The sequence below is a fragment of the Sceloporus undulatus genome, chromosome 10 (assembly GCF_019175285.1).
Source record: "Sceloporus undulatus isolate JIND9_A2432 ecotype Alabama chromosome 10, SceUnd_v1.1, whole genome shotgun sequence".
Classification (NCBI taxonomy): Eukaryota; Metazoa; Chordata; class Lepidosauria; order Squamata; family Phrynosomatidae; genus Sceloporus; species Sceloporus undulatus.
Genome location: NC_056531.1, coordinates 7,603,473 through 7,622,160, shown reverse-complemented (window position 1 = coordinate 7,622,160; position 18,688 = coordinate 7,603,473). Strand labels below are relative to the sequence as shown.

Genomic DNA, 18,688 nt, shown 5'->3' with positions numbered 1-18,688 from the left:
ATCTATTCAGGGAAGGCCTGCTGGAAGAGAACCATCTTAACAGTCTTTTTAAAGCTGTTTAAGGTGGTAAGGTGATGGATCTCCTCTGGCAGGCCATTCCACAATCTGGGAGCAGTTGTTGAAAAGGTCCTCTGGGAGGTCGCAGACCATCTAGTTTTTATAGGTTGTAGCAAGTTTCTCCCAGAGAACCGAGTGCACGGGGTGGATTATACAAGTTATTCGTTTTACAGGTGGGAAGAGAAGCTTCCCTTTAAGAGTAAGGAAATAAGACCTACACTAATGTAGAGCATGGGGAAAAACAAGATGAACTTGAACTCTTAACACAGCAAAGGAAATACGAGATAATGGACATTACTGAAACCTGGTGGGATGAGTTTCACGACTGGAATTTAGTAATGGGGAAGGGGAATTAACTATTTCAGAGACCAAACAGAAAGGGAGTAGTAGTAGTAGTAGTACTGTATATGTCAAGGATGTTTACGTGTGCAAACCCATTAATACTCTTGGATGTAGTTCATCTGGTTCTGGAGACTTATATTCATTTGAATTACCCAGGTATTCCTGTACTATCTCTGCTTATTCTGTGCTGAAATTCCCCTATTCTGTCCTCTGCTCCATTATCCTCAGGTTGAGTACCCTTTGCCTTTTCTGAGAAGACTGAACCAATGTTGAGTAATTCTGCCTTTTCTCTGTCTTCTGTTAGCATTTTGCCATCTTCTCCACGCAGTGGCCCTACCATTTCCTTCTTCTTCCTTTTGCTGCGGACATACTCAAAAAAGCCCTTTTTGTTCTTCTTAACCTCTCTAACAAGCCCAGAGTTCATTCTGGGCTTTAGCTTTTCTGACTTTATCCCTACACATGCTCGCTATTTTTTAAAATTTCTCTTTGGTGATTTCTCCATTTCTTATACATGTTCCTTTTAAAACCTAGCTCAGTTGAAAGTTCCTTAGTCATCCATCCTGGTTTCTGGAGACACCTCCCATTTTTCTTCCTCACTGGAACTGTTTGAAACTGTGTCTTCAGTATCTTCCTTTTGAGAAACTCCCATCCATCTTGAACTCCCTTCTCTTTTAGTATTCCTGACCATGGGATCACCACCAGTATTTCTCTACGTTTATTAAAATAAGCTCTCCTAAAGTCTAGAATGCATGTCTGACTATGCCTGACTTCTCTTTTCCACTGTATAACCAACTCCAGGAGAACATGCTCACTCGCACCCTAAGGATCCCACCACTTGCACTGCATTGACTAGGTCATCCCTGTTGGTTAGGATCAGACCCAAAATAGCTGATCCCCTTGTTGCCTCTTCCACCTTTTGTACAATGAAATTGCCTCCAAAGCAAGTGAAGAATTTGCTAGACCTTGAGGATTTGGCTGACTTTGACTTCCTGCAAATATCAGGATAGTTGAAGTCACCCATCACTACTACATCTCTCCTTTCTGAATGTGTGGTCATCTGTTCTAGGAAGACAGAATACCAGAAAGACAGAATAGCAGAAACCTTCCAGCAAAAGCTAAGCATTTTGCTTTGGAAGGTTAGCCTGGCACAGAAGATAACAACTTGGGCAGTTGATTGTTTACTATTTCTTTTCAAAGAAATTTTAAAACATTCTTAGCTAAATGGGCTGATTTTGTTCTTGTTGGATATGAGCATCTTTTTAAAGGATTCAAACTAGATGCACAGCTTTCTCCTATACTTTTAAAAAGATTTCTATTCAGTTCACAAAATCTGTATCCCACCTTTCCAGACAATTTCAGAAATATATCTTCATTTTTTTGATCAACTCATAAAAGTTCCTTTGGACCTCCCAATGTTTTGGACTATAACTCCTATAAGCTCTTTGCAATGACTGTGTTAGCTGAAGCTAATGGGAGTGGGAAGCCAAAATCTTCTAAAAGGCTAAAAGTTTCCCATGCCTTCTTAGAACAAGCAGAAACCTTCTTGGAAAATAAGGAACAAGATCACCTCCAAATATGCCATCCTCCTTTCTGCCCAGTAAATCTAGACTCTCTTATGAGACCATGTTTCCTGTTCAGTAGAAGTATTGCCCATACCAATCAGCTCTAATAAAAAACACCCAACATATCTAAGAGGTCACACATCCTCACCCAAGCTCTGAAGCGCAATAGAGAATCCTTAAACCACTTGCCATCTCTCAGTATAATCTACCTAACAAAAGCTGTTGTGGGAATAAAGGAGAGTGGATAATGTTATGAGCACTCCTTGAAGGAAGGGTGGGATTCAAAAGTAGCCAAGAACCATGACCATCTTGGTACAACAGTTTCGAGCTGTTATCAGTTGCTTACCTCCATCACCAAGTAAACAGAGTTGGCCAGTTCCTAAAAAGAAAGAGAGAAGAATTATTATTTTTTTTCAGAGGTTTTGAAAGCAGTCAGTGAAAACCTCTGTCAAACAATTGAGAAAAGAGAAAGGTATGTGTGGGGGGCATAGAGGGAAGAGCACAGCAATGTTAGTTGTTGCAGACTGATGTTGAATCTCCTCATTCTCCACACATGGCCGCAGCACATAATCAGATTGTCCAGAGATGGATATATAGAAAACTGTATGTATTTCACTGGAAGTATTTCGGAGCTAGGATTAAACTGTTAAGGGCTCAATAACCTGTGGGTAATCAAAAAGCTACATTTCAGAGGCAGGCCATGGCAAAACCACCTCTGAGTATTCTTTGCCTAAGAAAACTCTATGGAATCATGAGTCGAAAGGTGATGTGAAGGCACAGACATACACAATGAAAAGACTTAATGACAAAAAGAGTAGAGGTTGTTTAATCCTTCCCACTTTCCTTTAAACCCAGTCAAGCCACTGTAACCTCTTTCCATCTGGCTCAGAGATATTCCTAGCTGTACACAACAAAAATTCTGACTCAGGCATTCTATTAAAAGACTTAACCATTTCCAGATCAAGGTAGTCCTCCAAAATTTGCACCCACTGTTAGTGAAAAAGGAACATGTAGGCTTCAGAGCTAAACAGGGTGGATAACAAGGGTAGGGTAAGAGTTGGAAGTAAAATAGTCTTGTGAAATGAGAAAACAGAAGCCAAGAAGCTACAAAATTGATATTTCCATTTCATCTCCCCTCCCCCGTGTGCAAAATTCCAAATTATAAATACAAATATAATACAACATGTGAAGTTTTATTGAGTGACCTTGACTATGACAATTTTTCCCATTATATTTGTATCATTCCCCCTGTTCAGGACTCAAGTCAAAACAAATACAGCAAAATTCACTTTATGTCAAAGTTAAACATGCAGGGCATGGGGAGATATAGCGGTAGGAGGGTGGCATTGAAGCATAAGGGAAGGCAGGATCAGACTTAATACCTATTAGGCCTTCCACCCACCCTGCTAACCCAAGAGAACTGAGGGTCAGTCCAACTATACAGTAGACTCTTTCTATGCTCTTATGCAATGCCAAGTCGATTAAAAATAAGGCCCAAAAATTATCCATGATCTTTTAGAAGACAACAAACCCGACCTGGCTTGCATTACTGAAACCTGGCTGGGGGATGAGAGCAATGTAGTCTGGGCCCAGGCCCTCCCAGCCAGGTACACCGTTAAAGAGCAGGTCAGAATCTGTGGGCGGGGGGGGGGGGGGATCTACCTTTATCCTGACTAGGAAACTTATCCAGAAAACGGACCACATCGAGTGTATATACCTGACCCTGAAGGCTAGGGACAGTCTGGGGATCCTGTTGGTCTACCGCCCACCCCGTAGCCTAACAGACTCCCTGGCCAAGCTGACACAGCTGGTCTTGGAGCTGGTGTTGGAGTCTCCCAGACTTCTTGTTCTGGGGGACCTTAACATCCCCTTTGAGGCTGGCTCACAAGAACTAACAGGTGCAGCTTGGGACTTCATGGCTTCCATGACTGCTATGGGCCTCTCCCAATTAGTCTCAGGTCTGACTCATTGTGCAGGTAATACCCTCGATGTGGTCTTTAGTTTGGATCAGGAAAGTCCGTGGGCTGAGGTTCTTGGAACCTCAGCTCTGTCATGGACGGACCATTTCCTAGTTGAGATACGACTGAAGGTGACTATCCAACTACCCCCCAGGGGTGGAGGACCTATTAAAATGGTCCACGCTCGAAGGCTGATGGAACCCAAAAGGTTCCAAGAAGCCCTATAGGGATATATGGTTGGAACTGACGGCGATTCTGTTGATGCCCTGACGGATATCTGGAACACCGACCTTTACAGGGCTATAGACAGCATCGCTCCCGAGCGTCCTTGGCGGCCTGCTTCCAATAGCAAAGTATGGTATACAGAAGATCTTTGGGAAATGAGGCAGGCCGCGCAACGACTAGAGCGCTCCTGGAGGAGACATCAGCGCCTATCCGACAAGACACTTCATCAGAGCCTCTTGAAGGCCTATGGGGTGGCAGTGGGTGCAGCAAAGAATTCGTTCTATGCTGCATGGATTGCATCTGCACAGTCTCGATGAACTCCGTCTGAGCGCTGACGGGGGAAATGTGGCCTTGCTGGTGCTCTTCGACATCTCAGAGGCTTTAAGATACCATCAACCACGGTATCCTTCTGGAACGCCTGAGAGAGATGGGAATTGGAAGCACTGCACTTCAGTGGTTCTGTTCCTACCTCTCAGGCAGATTCCATATGTGCAGTTGGGGGACACTTGCTCCTCTAAGAGGGAATTGACATCTGGTGTCCCTCAGGGAGCTATTTTGTCCCCCACTTTGTTCAACATTTACATGAAACCGCTGGGAGAGATCATCCGGAGACAGGGGGCACGGTGTTATCAGTACGCTGATGACACCCAAATATGTTTCTCTGTGTCTCCGACTGATGCAGTGACTAAGGGTGGCGTCTCTCCTCTGAATGCTTGCCTGGAGTTGGTAATGGGCTGGATGAGGGAAAACAAACTCAGTCTGAATCCAGAGAAAATGGAAGTACTGGTGATAGGTTCCCCAGGCCTGGGGAAGGAAATTTGTCCACCTGTCCTGAACAGAGTCACACTTCCCCTGAAGGACGAAGTTCACAGTTTAGGAGTACTTCTGGATTCGTCCCTGCAGTTGACATCTCAAGTAGATGCGACGGCCAGAAGTGCTTGCTATCAACTTTGGTTGATACGCCAACTGCGACCCTACCTGGGCCAAAGGGACCTTGAAACTGTGGTACACGCTCTGGTAACCTCTCGTCTAGATTTCTGTAATGCGCTCTACATTGGGCTACCATTGTACCAAGCCCGGAAGCTTCAGTTAGTACAAAATATGGCAGCCAGACTGGTCACCGGTACATCTAGGTTTGACCATATAACACTTATTTTAAAAGATCTTCACTGGCTGCCTATTCGCTTCTGAGCGCAATACAAGGTGTTGGTTATTACCTATAAAGCCCTACATGGCTTGGGCCCAAGTTACTTGAAGGACCACATCTCCCCATATAATCTGCCCCGCACACTCAGAACATCCGGGAAGAATTTTATGGAAATTCCACCTTCCAAATATGTTTCTACATCCCAGATGGCCTTTTCAATGGTGGCCCCGCGAATGTGGGATAGCCTTGCCGAGGAGCTCCATTTGACGACCCCCCTAGAAACATTTAAAAAAAGGCTTAAAACCTTCCTTTTTTGTCAAGCCTTCCCCCCTGATAAATGAAGTTGTGTATGTTGATGCAATTGATTCCCTTGCTGTATGACTGTTTTAAATTTTGTATAATTGGTTTTTATCTAGAGATGTTTTGTAACGGTTTATTATGGTTGTAATGGTTTTCTACAGCTGTAAACCGCTTTGATCTGTGGAAAAGCGGTATACAAATAAATGTTTATTATTATTATTATTATTATTATTATTATTATTATTATTATTATTATCATCATCATCATCATCATTATTATACGGAACCTGTATAAGACATGGGAAAATGGGGAAATCACCAAAGGGGAATTCAAACAAATAGCGAGCACGTATAGGAGTAAAGTCAGAAAAGCTAAAGCCCAGAATGAACTCAAGCTTGCTACAGAGGTTAAGAATAACAAAAAGGGCTTTTCTGGGTATGTCCACAGCAAAAGAAGAAGGAAATGGTAGGGCCACTGCATGGAGAAGATGGCAAAATGCTAACAGAAGACAGAGAAAAGGCAGAATTACTCAACACCTTCTTTGCTTCAGTCTTCTCAGAAAAGGCAAAGGCTGCTCAACCGGAGGATAATGGAGCAGAGGACAGAATAGGGGAATTTCAGCACAGAATAAATAAAGAGATACCTTGTTAATCTAAATGAATTTAAGTCTCCAGGACCAGATGAACTACATTCAAGGGTATTAAAAGAACTGGCAAATGTAATATCGGCATTGGCAATAATCTTGAAAACCCCTGGAGAACAGGAGAAGTCCCAGCAGACTGGATGAGGGCAAACGTTGTCTCCATCTTCAAAAAGGGGGAAAAAGAGGATCCCAACAATTATCATCCAGTTAGTCTGACATCAGTACTAGGAAAATTCTAGAGCAGATCATTAAACAGAAGTCTGTGAACATCTTAGAAAAGCAATGCCCACAATCACAAAAAGGCAACACGCGTTTCAGGGAATGAAGTCATGCCAGACAAACATCTCTTTTTGATAAAATTACCAGCTTGGTAGATGAAGGGAATGCTGTGGATAATTTATCTTGATTTCAGTAAGGCCTTTGACAAAGTTCCCCATGACATTCTTGCAAACAAGCTTGTTAAATGTGGGCTAGACAAGCTAACTGTTACATGGTTGTAATTGGTTGACCGGCCAAACCCAAAGGGTGCTAAAAAATGGCTCCTTTTCATCCTGGAGAGAAGTGACCAGTGGGGTCCCACAGGGCCTGTCCTGGCCCAGTGCTATTCAGCATCTTTTATCAATGACTTGGAGGACAAAATGGGGGCATGCTTATCAAATTTGCAGATCAAATTCAAAATGACTTAATAGTTTTGAAAGCTGGACCAAAGCTAACAAAATGGAATCAACACGGAGAAATGTAAGGTACTGCACTTAGGGTGGAAAAATGAAATGCACAGATATAGGATGGGAGACACCGGGCTGAATGAGACTATGTGTGAAAGGAATCTGGGAGTCCAAGTAGACCACAAGTGAACATGAGTCAACAGTGCGACGCGGCAGCTAAAAAGACCAATGCAATTTTAGGCTGCAATCAATAAAAGTATAGTGTCTAGATCAGGGGAAGTAATAGTGCCACTATATTCTGCTCTTGTCAGGCCCTACCTGGAATACTGTGTCCAGTTCTGGGCACAATAATTCAAAAAGGATGTGGAGAAACTGGAGCATGTCCAAAGGAGAGCGACTAAAATGGTGAAGGGTCTGAAAGCCATGCCCTACGAGGAACGACTTAGGGAGCTAGGGATGTTTAGCCTGGAGAAGAGAAGGTTAAGAGGTGATATGATAGCCCTGTTTAAATATTTGAACGGATGTCATATGGAGGAGGGAGCAAGCTTGTTTTCTGCTGCTCCAGAGACTAGGACCCGGAACAATGGATGCAAGCTACGGGGAAAGAGATTCCACCTCAGCATTAGGAAGATCTTCCTGACAGTAAGGGCTGTTCAACAGTGGAACAAACTCCCTCAGAGTGTAGTGGAGTCTGCTTCCTTGGAGGTCTTTAAACGGAGGCTGGATGGCCATCTATCAGGGATGCTTTGATTTAGAGATCCTGCATGGCAGGGGGTTTGGACTGGATGACCCTTGTGGTCTCTTCCAACTCTATTATTCTATGATTCTAGGTAAATAAAGTGGAATAGCAGCACTATAAGAGTGTAGTGTGGTAATCTAATTAATTAATTCAGTGGAGCCATTCGGAATATCTGTACATAGGTTTTGAAACACATGGTACCTGTCTCATTCGGTCACATTTTAAAATCATATTTGCATGGGTGAGTGAATGCCTGAGTGAGCTGCAAGGCATCAGGATTGCAATAATGGCCTTGTTATATGGCTATCCAGAGACAGGAAATGTTGCTTCAATGTTGGGGGGAAACAAGCTGGACTTGTTTTCCTTATCACAGCCTTAGCTTAGTGGGAAGAGCACCTTCTTTGCATATAGACGTTCCTAGCTCCAGTCCCAGGGACCTCACTTTAAAACAGTCAAGAGAGACTTTGGAGGGCTCAAGGATCAAATTTCCTACCCCCTGTTCCCACCAGGAGCTACACTAGACCTAGTAAAATGCTAAAACAAAACAAAATCTAGAAATTTAGATTTTTTGGAACTGGAGTTTTTATTTATTTAATTATTTTTTATGCCACCTTTCTCCCAGAAAGGGACCCAAGGTGGCTCACAAAATAAAAACATTTTAAAAAACTTTACAGTAAAAATTTAATTGAGCTTAGGGAGGGGCTGCAACTAATTTATATGCAAAACTGCTACCCCTGGAGGCTTCCAGGAGCAGAGAAGACACTTGGGGGACATAGGAATGCCCACTACTGTTTTGAAGGTCAGATGATGGAGAAGATCTTTCTCTGCCTGAAACCCTGAAGATTTACAGACAACCCAAGTATACTGGGCTAGGTGATCCGGTATGAGGCAGCTTACGATCTCCTGGATCTTCTGGCATGAATGTGAATTTTTTGCCATTCTTCATTTGGATTCCATTTCTTCTGAGACTGGCAAACTGTCAATAATGTACTTCTGTCCTAGAACATGAGCTTGAATTCCATTGAACTTTTAATTAGGCAAAGCTTGTAAACCGCATCTTGCATACTCTAGACTGAGATGCTTTTGTAAACAAGAAGAGAGTTGATTGTATGCTCTGCCTTAGATGGGCCAGAAATGACTAATTTCACTATAAATGGGCAAATAAGCTAGGATAAATGCATAGCACCTTCTGAGCTATATGATTACATTTCTTCATAGTTGTGAGGTTTGTTGAACAGATTTTACAATACATTCGGCCCTTCTTATAGACAGATTTTATATACACGGATTCAAGCATCCACGGTTTTAAAATGTTCAAAAAAGTATAAATTTCAATTATCAAACCTTGATTTTTTCATTTAATATAAGGGACACCATTTTGCTATGTCATTGTATTTGATGGGACTTGAGCATACACTGATTTTGTTATCCACGGGGGATCTTGGAACAAAACCCCAGCATATAACAAGGGTCCACTGTATATTCTATGAAAAGCTTTGAACAGTTTTGCAGTTCCAGCAGGTTACATTTCCTTGGTGGCTTTAGAGCTATTCGTAGAATCATAGAGCTATTCGTAGAATCATAGAGTTGGAAGAGACCAACTCCCATTATCCACAACCAAAAGGATGACAGGAGTTTGCAGCCCTCTAAATGTTATCTTCTTTGAAGATTTTTCAGCATCAGGTTGAGGAAGGCATTTATACTTGTACACCTATTGCCATGCAACAACAAGGGAAAGTATGCATTTTGCCTCTGTGAGAGCAGAAGAGGGGTTAAACAATATCAAAGACCTATGAGACTGACTGTACATGAGAAGATAGCCATTTCACCACGGGAAAACCTGGCCCTCCCTTACTTTCTTTCCTTTTTCAAGCTTCAGGACTGAAATCTTATATTGTGACTAAATGTCAATGTAGTCTCCAAAAATCAAACAAGGCAACTTTGGACAGACCATTTGTGACATTTTTTTTCATTCAAGTTATAAAATGGCTTCTGAAATACATATTTTCATAATGGACTGACAGGCCTCACAGCAAATAGCTATCGAACAACACTGGCAGCGTAACCAGAGATCCACCATAGTATTCAAAACACAACCACATGCCAGTTTCCAGTTACTCTTGGGAACTATCCATCACATCACCCCACTGAAAGAACTCTGAGCAATGCTGTCACTGGATCCAAAAGGAAGCTTTATATATAATATAAATGGACATGTCACCACCCCTTCTCTGATGATCTAAGAAATATGAGGCCCAGCAGGATGACTATGGAGTTTATCACATGGGAGGAATTTCTCTTAATTTCGAATGAAAAGAAAGTGGGGCCAGTTCGAATTGCGTTCGAACTGACTTCCCATTGCCCGAAAATAGCTTGCCTTGCCCGAAAATGTGTGTGGTGGTCTATCACGCAATAACATGAAACCCCATGATTGCATTTGGACTGACTTTCCATTGCCTGAAATTGTGTATGGTGGTCTATCACGCAATAACATGAAACCCCATGATTGCGTTCAGATTGCCATTGGATTATACTTCCAATTTCCCCTGTCTGATAAACTCCTATGTGATAAACAGTAAGATAGCAATTCACTATTTTTTAAATAAAGTAATGATCACTCATCAAACATAGTACTTCACATCTCCCTCACAGGGAACTTTAGATTTCACAGGACACATTCAAGAAAGGGCTTAGCTGATATCTGAATACTGTTTGGTTGTCTCAAGGAATTAGTCTTGCTATACTTTTTCAGTATATTAAAAACAATTCAAAAGGAAAATTAAAATGGAGGTGGATGAGGGATTCTAGACCCCACAAGCAACTTTTTTCAAGTTCTGGGCAGAATAAATTATTTTATTTGAAACTGTGGCAGCAATTGCATTTAAAAAATGTGCCCATTCATAGAACCTCTTTCCTCAAACGAGCTCAAACTTGGCTTAGATAGTACTCCCTCAATCCTTGCTAACAAGAATTCAAAGGTAAATTTGGCTGAGAACAGATTTCAGTTTGGGCCTTATCAAATGTATACCATGTCTGTCTTCCCTGCAAAAATAAGATGTAAACTGCTTCCTGATCTGAACTTTAAACTGGTTGTCATATGTCTATATATAATGCTCTAAGCTGTAAAAACAAACCAGACAACTCCCTGCAAATAGAAAACTAGCATATGGGGAACAGGTTGGGATCAAAAATAATTATCCGATATGGGATGACTTATTGATTGCTTCTTTTAAAATCCAGTAAACCTATTACATAAGGGTGTCTTCAAACAAAATGCCCCTTTACTTTGACAGAAAATGTTATACCATTCGGTTATTAATGTTAAGATCAACTGGCATTTGTAAGTAACAAAAATGTAACAACCAATAAATTAGTTGTTCAATATTCTATGAAGTTACAATAAATTAGTTTTCTGCACCATAAGGAGTAGTAAGAACTAATTACTTTTTGAAAAGCACCTTTCCTAGCTCTGCCCAAGTGTTCTTCCTCTAAGGTTCCCAAAATTGGCATGTGCAGTGGGCAGAAGGCTTGGGGAAAAATAACACTCTGAATCACAACTTCCAGGTTCCCCCAATCACCATAGCCATTGTGGGAGTTTGGGAGTTATGGCTCAAAGAAGAATTTTTCTGAGTCCTGGATGAATTGTGTAATAGCTTATGCCAAAATAAGTTGGCATGGTTTTTCTCTTCTTGCCCCTCATGCTGTCCCCAAATAAATGCATATTTGCACTGTGATGCTATTCAAGAGTAAGCTTTAAGACGTTCTAAAAATATCAAATTTTGTCCTCATTCTTCAAAACATACCATTTCACTTGGTCTTCCACATTGCAGTGGCCCCATTAGCACTATTTAATAATACATAACCACATAATAACTGGGGCATCTATTTTCAAGGCTTTTGAGATGGAAACCATTGTAGTTCACAATGAAGGCTGAATGAAGAAAAATCAGGAGGTGCAGGCTCACATATCACAAATCCTCCTCATGGCTTGAAACAATTTACCAGCCACAAAATCCAAAAGGCACAGTTTATACACTAACATCTTTATTAGATTTGACCAAAATGACACAAATATTAACGTTGTTATTGTTGTTATTATTATTAGTCTCAGTGAGATATAACCCTACTGTGAATTTTCCCTTTCCCAGCTATAGACCATTTCTCTTATCAGAGTATTTTTCTAGAAAAAACATCTTACTGATTTTTAAAACTGACTGGTTGTAGGCAAGGTAAAAAAAATATTAATTAAAAATATTTTTATTGTTTAAAAATGTTAAATTTTCTCCCTAGCTATGGTGCCATGGACTGTCCAGGGTTAGACAACTTAGTGCTCGCTTGCTGTTTGGTTCCCAAATCGCATAATTCTCTACCACAGATGTGTATATGTTGTTGTTGTTCAATTTGGAGAGTGCCAGGTCACCTACCCCTGGTTCAGACACTATCTCCTCAGTGGCAGGTGTCAGCCATAGAACATTTGCAAACAGTGTTGCTACTGAGAGGGAAGGAGGAAAGATCAGTTTAAATGAGAAAATAACCTTATACTTGGCTTCAGTGAGACATGGATTATTAATGCGTATGGAAAAGGAGGACAAAAACATGAGTACTAAATAGTATGAAGACCAAGGACTGAAAAGCTATGGAAAGATGTCCTAGATATAACTAATAGGCCCTCTGATGTTATGGACTGCAATGCCCACAATCCTCAACTAGGTTCATTGAGCATGAGGGAAGTTGCAGCCTAAAACACTAAGAGGCTGATCTGGGGTACCATGAAAAGACAGTCTGGGGGTACTGCAACCCATGATTTTGGGGAAGAACATTGGCTCTTCTGCTTCAGGCAGCAAAATGTTTTCGGCTGGCCCTGTGAATGGCTGCTGGGGTTTAGCAAAACAGAGAATATAAAGAAAAAAAAGCAGGAAAGTGCTCTTATGATCCGCCAAAACAACAAGGCAGTGGTACCTAGATGTAAGAATTAGGACTGAAGGAGGTGTACTTTATCAATCCCTCTACCCTACAGTTCAAAATTACTGTAGCTGGTATTAGATTTAAGAGTTAGCAGGCAGGCATGTGCAAAAACACAGAGAAATATTTCTATGGTCTGCAGAGCTTGATAAGTTGCTTTTTTTTTGCTACAGAATAGCTACACTACAATCATCATTATGGGTTCATGCACACTGGCAGCTTGGATCGACCTCTGGCCACTCCAGCGCCAATCAAACCCCGATAAGCGCAGGACTGCAGCAACCAGACATTGCAGTCTCAAAGCCGGCTACTGCCAGGGCCCAAAATGGGCCACCAGCAATGAGTGGCTTTTCACTGCTTCTTTTCCGGCTGGCTTTCCCCAGCCTCACATGCTCTCCACGTGGCTTCTAGCTGCTCTGGGGGTTTGCATCATTTGCACACCCCACCCCCAGAGCTGCCAGAAGCTGCAATTTACTATCCGTCTATTTTGGGCCCCTGCAAATTTTAGTCCAAAGTGATAACTTTTTCAAGATCTAGTTAGAGAGAGAGATCACAACATCGCTAGTTTGTGATCACTTGCTTACTCTTGCTTACTACAGTTCCCAAGATGCTTTGCAAGTAAGTAGCAAACAAGTGATAAAATCACACGTTTTATAAAGAGACTTATACAAACAGATGTCTTCTTCTGTATCCTAAGCAGTGACCCATTTAGCACTCTGGCAAGCCATCTGGAGGGAAGGAATTAGCCTTTCATCTTAGGAACCCCAATACACTGAACTCATCCCAGCATACTTTCCTATGGGAGAGGTGGTATTTTAGAGCAGTCCCAGACAAGATGTGGCCTGCACAGCTGGATGTTATGTGAACAGTCAAGTACCTTTTAACAGTAAAAAGCAGACAACAAAGAGGCAGTGATCCTACTTCTAGAAGGCCCATCCACCTCAAACTCTTAGGCAAACACCTGATTGCCTCCTGAACAACTGTCAAGAAACTTACAACAGACTCAAAGGCATTATGGAACAGAATTATGGAGTTGGTAGAGACCACAAGGGTCATCCAGTCCAACCCCCTGCCATGCAGGAACACAGAATCAAAGCACCCCTGACAATGGCCATCCAGCCTCTGTTTAAAAACCTCCAAATGAGACTCCACTACACTCTGAGGCAGCATATTCCACTGCCAAACAGCTCTGATTGTCAGGAAGTTCTTCCTAATGTTGAGGTGGAATCTCTTTCCATGTAGTTTGAATCCATTGCTCCTGATCCTAGTCTCTGAGCATCAGAAAACAAGATTACTCCAGCCTCAATATGACATCCCTTCAAATACTGAAATAGGGCTATCCTATCACCTCTTCACCTTCTTTTGTCCAGACTAAGCATACCTAGCTCCCCAAGTCTTTTCTTATGGGCATGTTTTCCAGACCCTTCACCATTTCAGACACCCTTCTTTGGACACACTCCAGCTTGTCAACATCCTTTTTGAATTGTGTTGCCCAGAACTGGACACAGCATTCTAGGTGAGGCCTGACCAAAGCAGAATAGAATGGCACTATTCCCTCGATCTAGACACCATACCTCTATTGGTGCAGCCTAGAATTGCATTGGCTATTTTAACTGCCACATCACAGTGTCAACTCATGTTCAACTTGTGGTCTACTGGGACTCCTAGATCCCTTTCACATGTAGTCTTGTTAAGCCAGGTGTCCCCCATCCTATATCTGTGCATTTCCATTTATTTATTTATTTAATGCCTACGTGTAGTACCTTACATTTTTCCCTGTTGAAATTCATTTTGTTAGTTTTGGTCCAGCTTTCTAATCTATTAAGGTCATTTTGGATTCTGATCTTCTCCTCTGGCGTATTAGCCACTCCTCCTAATTTGGTGTTGCTAAGAATGTCCTTTCATCCAAGTCACTGATAAAGATGTTGAATAGCACTGGGCCCAGGACAGGGCCCAGGACAGAACCCTGTGACACCCCACTGGTCATTTCTCTCCAGGATGAAGAGGAGCCATTGCTGAGCACCCTTTGGGTATGGCCATTCAACCAACTGCAAATCCACCTTAACAGTTGTATTGTCTAGCTCACATGAGAGCACCCATCACGCATTACCCCCAACCTGAAGATTCCCTTCAAGCATCACTACCAAACCACTTATGTTTCCCATGTCACTGGTGTGGACCTAGTTAAGGTTCTAAATGATAGCCCCAAAATACATTCAGCACCTTGGATAGTTCCTTTCAAATTCAGACAAATGCCCAGAAAAGATTCCCCAGTCCACTAACATGAGAGACATCAACCATACTACCATAACCAGGGGCAAAACTATTTTTACAAGGCATGATAAGATTTGGTTTTGAACTAGTGCTATTGATGAAACCATGTGGATCAGGCAAATTGGGAAACTTTTGACACCAAACTGGTATGGATCTTCTCCCATGGATAGCTGTCAAATTAAAGCAGGGATGGGGAAGCATTTCCCTATCAGGGGGCTTAGACTACAACTCTTATAACCACTTATAATGCAAGCTGGGGTTTCTGGAAAATGGTGTCCAAAATATCCAGGATGGGCAAAAGTTCCACATTTCACATACTTGCATCACTCTCAGGATGGCTTATTCCCAGAGGATGAAAAAATACACTTTTTTAAAACCTACAACTCAGTGGTGTGGGTTTTCCAGAAAAAGTAGAAAATTTCCTAGTTTACTGAATAATATTTTATCCAATTTAGCACATTTGATTTTAATGTTATATTTAAAAACATTTAAAGCTTTTTGTGGAAATTATTTTACTAGTACATTTGTAATAGCATAAAAAGTACGACACATTTTTGTTGTGTGCCTTCATGTCATTTCTGATGTATGACAGTCTATCATGGGGTTTCCTTGGCAAACTTTGTTCAAACCTTCAGCCTCACTCACTTAACTGATTAACAGTTTCATTTCAACTTTAGAAAAATGTGATTCAGTACATCTAGTTAAACATTCTAATTCACCAAAGGATGGACATGAGCCTGTGGATGCAGATGCACACTATTTGACCTGACTACTTGTACTTGTGATGGATTGACAAAGAAGAGATTTTTAAAACAGAAACAGACTTAGCAGTGCGTTTGTTAGTCTTTTCATCTGAGCACTAGCCAATACTTGTCTCCTTAGAAGAACAGAGGTCCATATACTATGTTTAGCCTATCTAACATGACTGAATGCAGTAGAATACCCTTGACAACTACAGAAAACTGCAAACATATATACAATGTGGACACTTTTCCATATAAAAAGATAATGTTTGATTTTTTTTTCCAGGAAGCCATCCCACATCTGTTACATTTCATAAAATCATAGAGTTAGAAGAGATCCCAAGGGCCATCCAGTTCAACCCACTGCCATGCAGGAATTCCCAGAATCCCACAGCCATGCTGGCTGAACTCTGAGAGGTAGGCCCAATACAGATGGGCGAGAAGTGGTGTGGTGGCGTCGATTTTAGGCTTCTAGAGTGCGCGGCAACCGCAATGGAAAACAAGAAAAACAAGCAACTGTGCCACATCCAATAGAAGGAAAACTATGGCACAGGCCCAATACTGATATAAGAATTTTGAAGAGCTGTATGACATAACACAGCCAGCATAATTTTAGATTTTAGTGCTGGACCAGAACTCTAGGAGACCAAGGTCTGAATTCATGCTCAGTCATGGAAACCCACTGGGTGACCTTGGGAAATGTTGATATTTGGGTGATGAACCCTGCCTGTGATTCCGGTCCGGTGGCAAATGGATGAAGACATCGGCTATCTCTCCAACGCAGGAACAGAGCGAAGCTCCAAACACAAACTTTCAGCTTGCTTGGAAGAATGTCTGGAGACACAGCTGCTAGATCAATGAATCACTCTCCAGCAGTTCACTCCTAAGAGGGCTTTATTGCTTTGTTTCAAATAACACGAGCTAATCACCACTATACAAAAACTCTTACCAACTGACACACCGCACTATCTCAAACTCCCACAATCCCACATCACAGCGTTTTTGCTTATATACAGAATTACCATGAAGGGACCACTAAGCCCAGCCTCTTCCTATACAAGTTGCTATGCACCATAGACACCAATCCCTCTTCAGACTGAAGACATAGCATATTTACATTTAGTCCTGCTTAGTTGACCTTGAACATCCGGCTGCTGCTCCGGACTCCAGCTGTAGCCAATTTAGGCTTCTGCAACCATTGCCACATCTGAACATTTTCACCTTGAATACGTTAACAGGAAAGTCACACAGTCTCAGCCTCTGAGGCAAACCTAAAAGCAAACCCCTTTCTGAACAGTTCCTGCCACAGAGAGGAGAAGGAGGGAAGTAGCTGGGTGGCCATTTTGAGTGAAAACTACAGCAGAGGCTGAGTTGATTGAACTCACTGCCAGAGATTGGTGAAAAGACCAGGTCATCAGGGGCCTTAACGTTGGTGTTTACTGGAGGATTTTTTGAGGAAGAAGCCCACAATCCTGTTTCAGTGATTACTTAAGACTTCTTAGTATGGACATTGACGGAACTGCTGCAGTCATCTACAACACTTGTGGGATGTTTGCCTTCTTGCCTGCAGATGTGGAGAACTTCACATGCACCAAGTGCAAGTTGGTAGCACTCTTGGAGGAGAAAGTCCAGCAGCTGGAGTCCAGAATAGCTACATTTCAGCATATTAGGGAGCAAGAGGATTTCCTGAAAAAGAACGGAACCAACAGTCTTGGATGGGAACCACACAGAGGGGCGGAGGAGCTCACTACACATACACAGGAGGCAGACAAATGGAGGAATGTCACACAGAGAACTAGGCCAACAAGGGATTGTTCTGGGAGCTTGCAGCTAGAGAATTGATTTGAAGCTCTTTTTCTTATCAAGGAGGATGAGGAAGAGCAGCATGGACAGACTTCAGGGACAGAGCAGGGGAGCCTGAGAGTTCCACCAGAGGGAACAGTCGCTGCTAAGCTTTGGAGAAGGCGTTTGGTCATAGCGGGGGACTCGTTGCTGAGGGATACAGAAGCAGTGATTTGTAGGCCTGACAAGATGTCTTGAGAGGTGTGTTGTCTTCCTGGGGCAAAGATCCGTGATGTGACAGACAGGCTGACAAGACTGGTCAAGCCTATTAACCAATATTTTGGTCCATGTGGGAACCAATGATACTGCAAGACACAGCCTTCAGAACATTAGAAGGGATTACAAGTCTCTGGGTAGGAAACTGAAAGAAATGGATGCACGTTGTCATCTCGTCTCTTCTGCCAGTTGAAGGAAGTCCAGGAAGGGAGAGGAAAATAGCAGATGTAAACAACTGGCTCTGCATATGGTGCCGCCGAGAACGATTTGGATTCTTTGATCATGGGCTGCAGTTCCATGAGGGAGGGCTTCTGACAATGGATGGGCTGCATCTCACGCCAGTTGGCAGAAACGTTTTTGCCAACAGTCTCAAGAATTTAATCAGGAGGGCTTTAAACTGAGTTACGTGGGGGAGGAAGACAATATTAAGGAAGGCGAAAGGGATGGAGAAAATAGTCAAACTGACATAGAGGAACCAAGACAGATAGTGCAAGGACCCGACAGTGGGAGGCAAAAAAACTTGCACAGGCAGCAAGTAAAGAGGACCCATGGTCTGCGATGTCTCTACACTAATGCACAGAGCATGGGAAATAAGCAAAATGAACTCGAACCCCTAGAACAACAACGCAAATATGATATAACAGGCATTACTGAAACCTGGTGGGATGAGTCTCAGAAATGGAATGTAGAAATAGTGGGGTATAACCGTTTTAAGAGAAATAGGCCAAACAGGGAAGGAGGAGGAATAGCACTATATGTCAGGGACATTTACACCAGTGAAGAGATCCAGGACACCAATCCTGGAAGCCAGGTGGAGAGCATCTGGATAAAAATTAAAGGGGAGGGAAACAACAGAGGTGTTATTTTGGGAGTCTACTACAGAACCCCCAGTCAGATGGAGGAATCTGATGATGCCTTTCTAGAACAGATGACCACACACTCAGAAAGGAGAGATGTAGTAGTGATGGGTGACTTCAACTATCCTGATATTTGCTGGAAGTCAAACTCAGCC

At 42.3% G+C, this 18,688-nt stretch overlaps 2 protein-coding genes across 22 annotated transcripts in view; both read right to left on the bottom strand.

Annotated features, from left to right (window-relative positions):
* Window positions 1-18,688, bottom strand: part of EP400 (E1A binding protein p400) — a 390,490-nt gene that overhangs the window by 290,559 nt on the left and 81,243 nt on the right. The gene's annotated exons all lie outside the window — the stretch shown is intronic.
* ULK1 (unc-51 like autophagy activating kinase 1) overlaps window positions 1-18,688 on the bottom strand; it is a 151,990-nt gene that overhangs the window by 117,392 nt on the left and 15,910 nt on the right. For all 4 annotated transcript variants that reach the window (XM_042441548.1, XM_042441545.1, XM_042441547.1 and 1 more), the window contains exon 4: window positions 2,308-2,340. In XM_042441548.1, coding sequence (XP_042297482.1) covers window positions 2,308-2,340 — 33 coding nt within the window. The remainder of the gene's footprint in view (window positions 1-2,307; window positions 2,341-18,688) is intronic.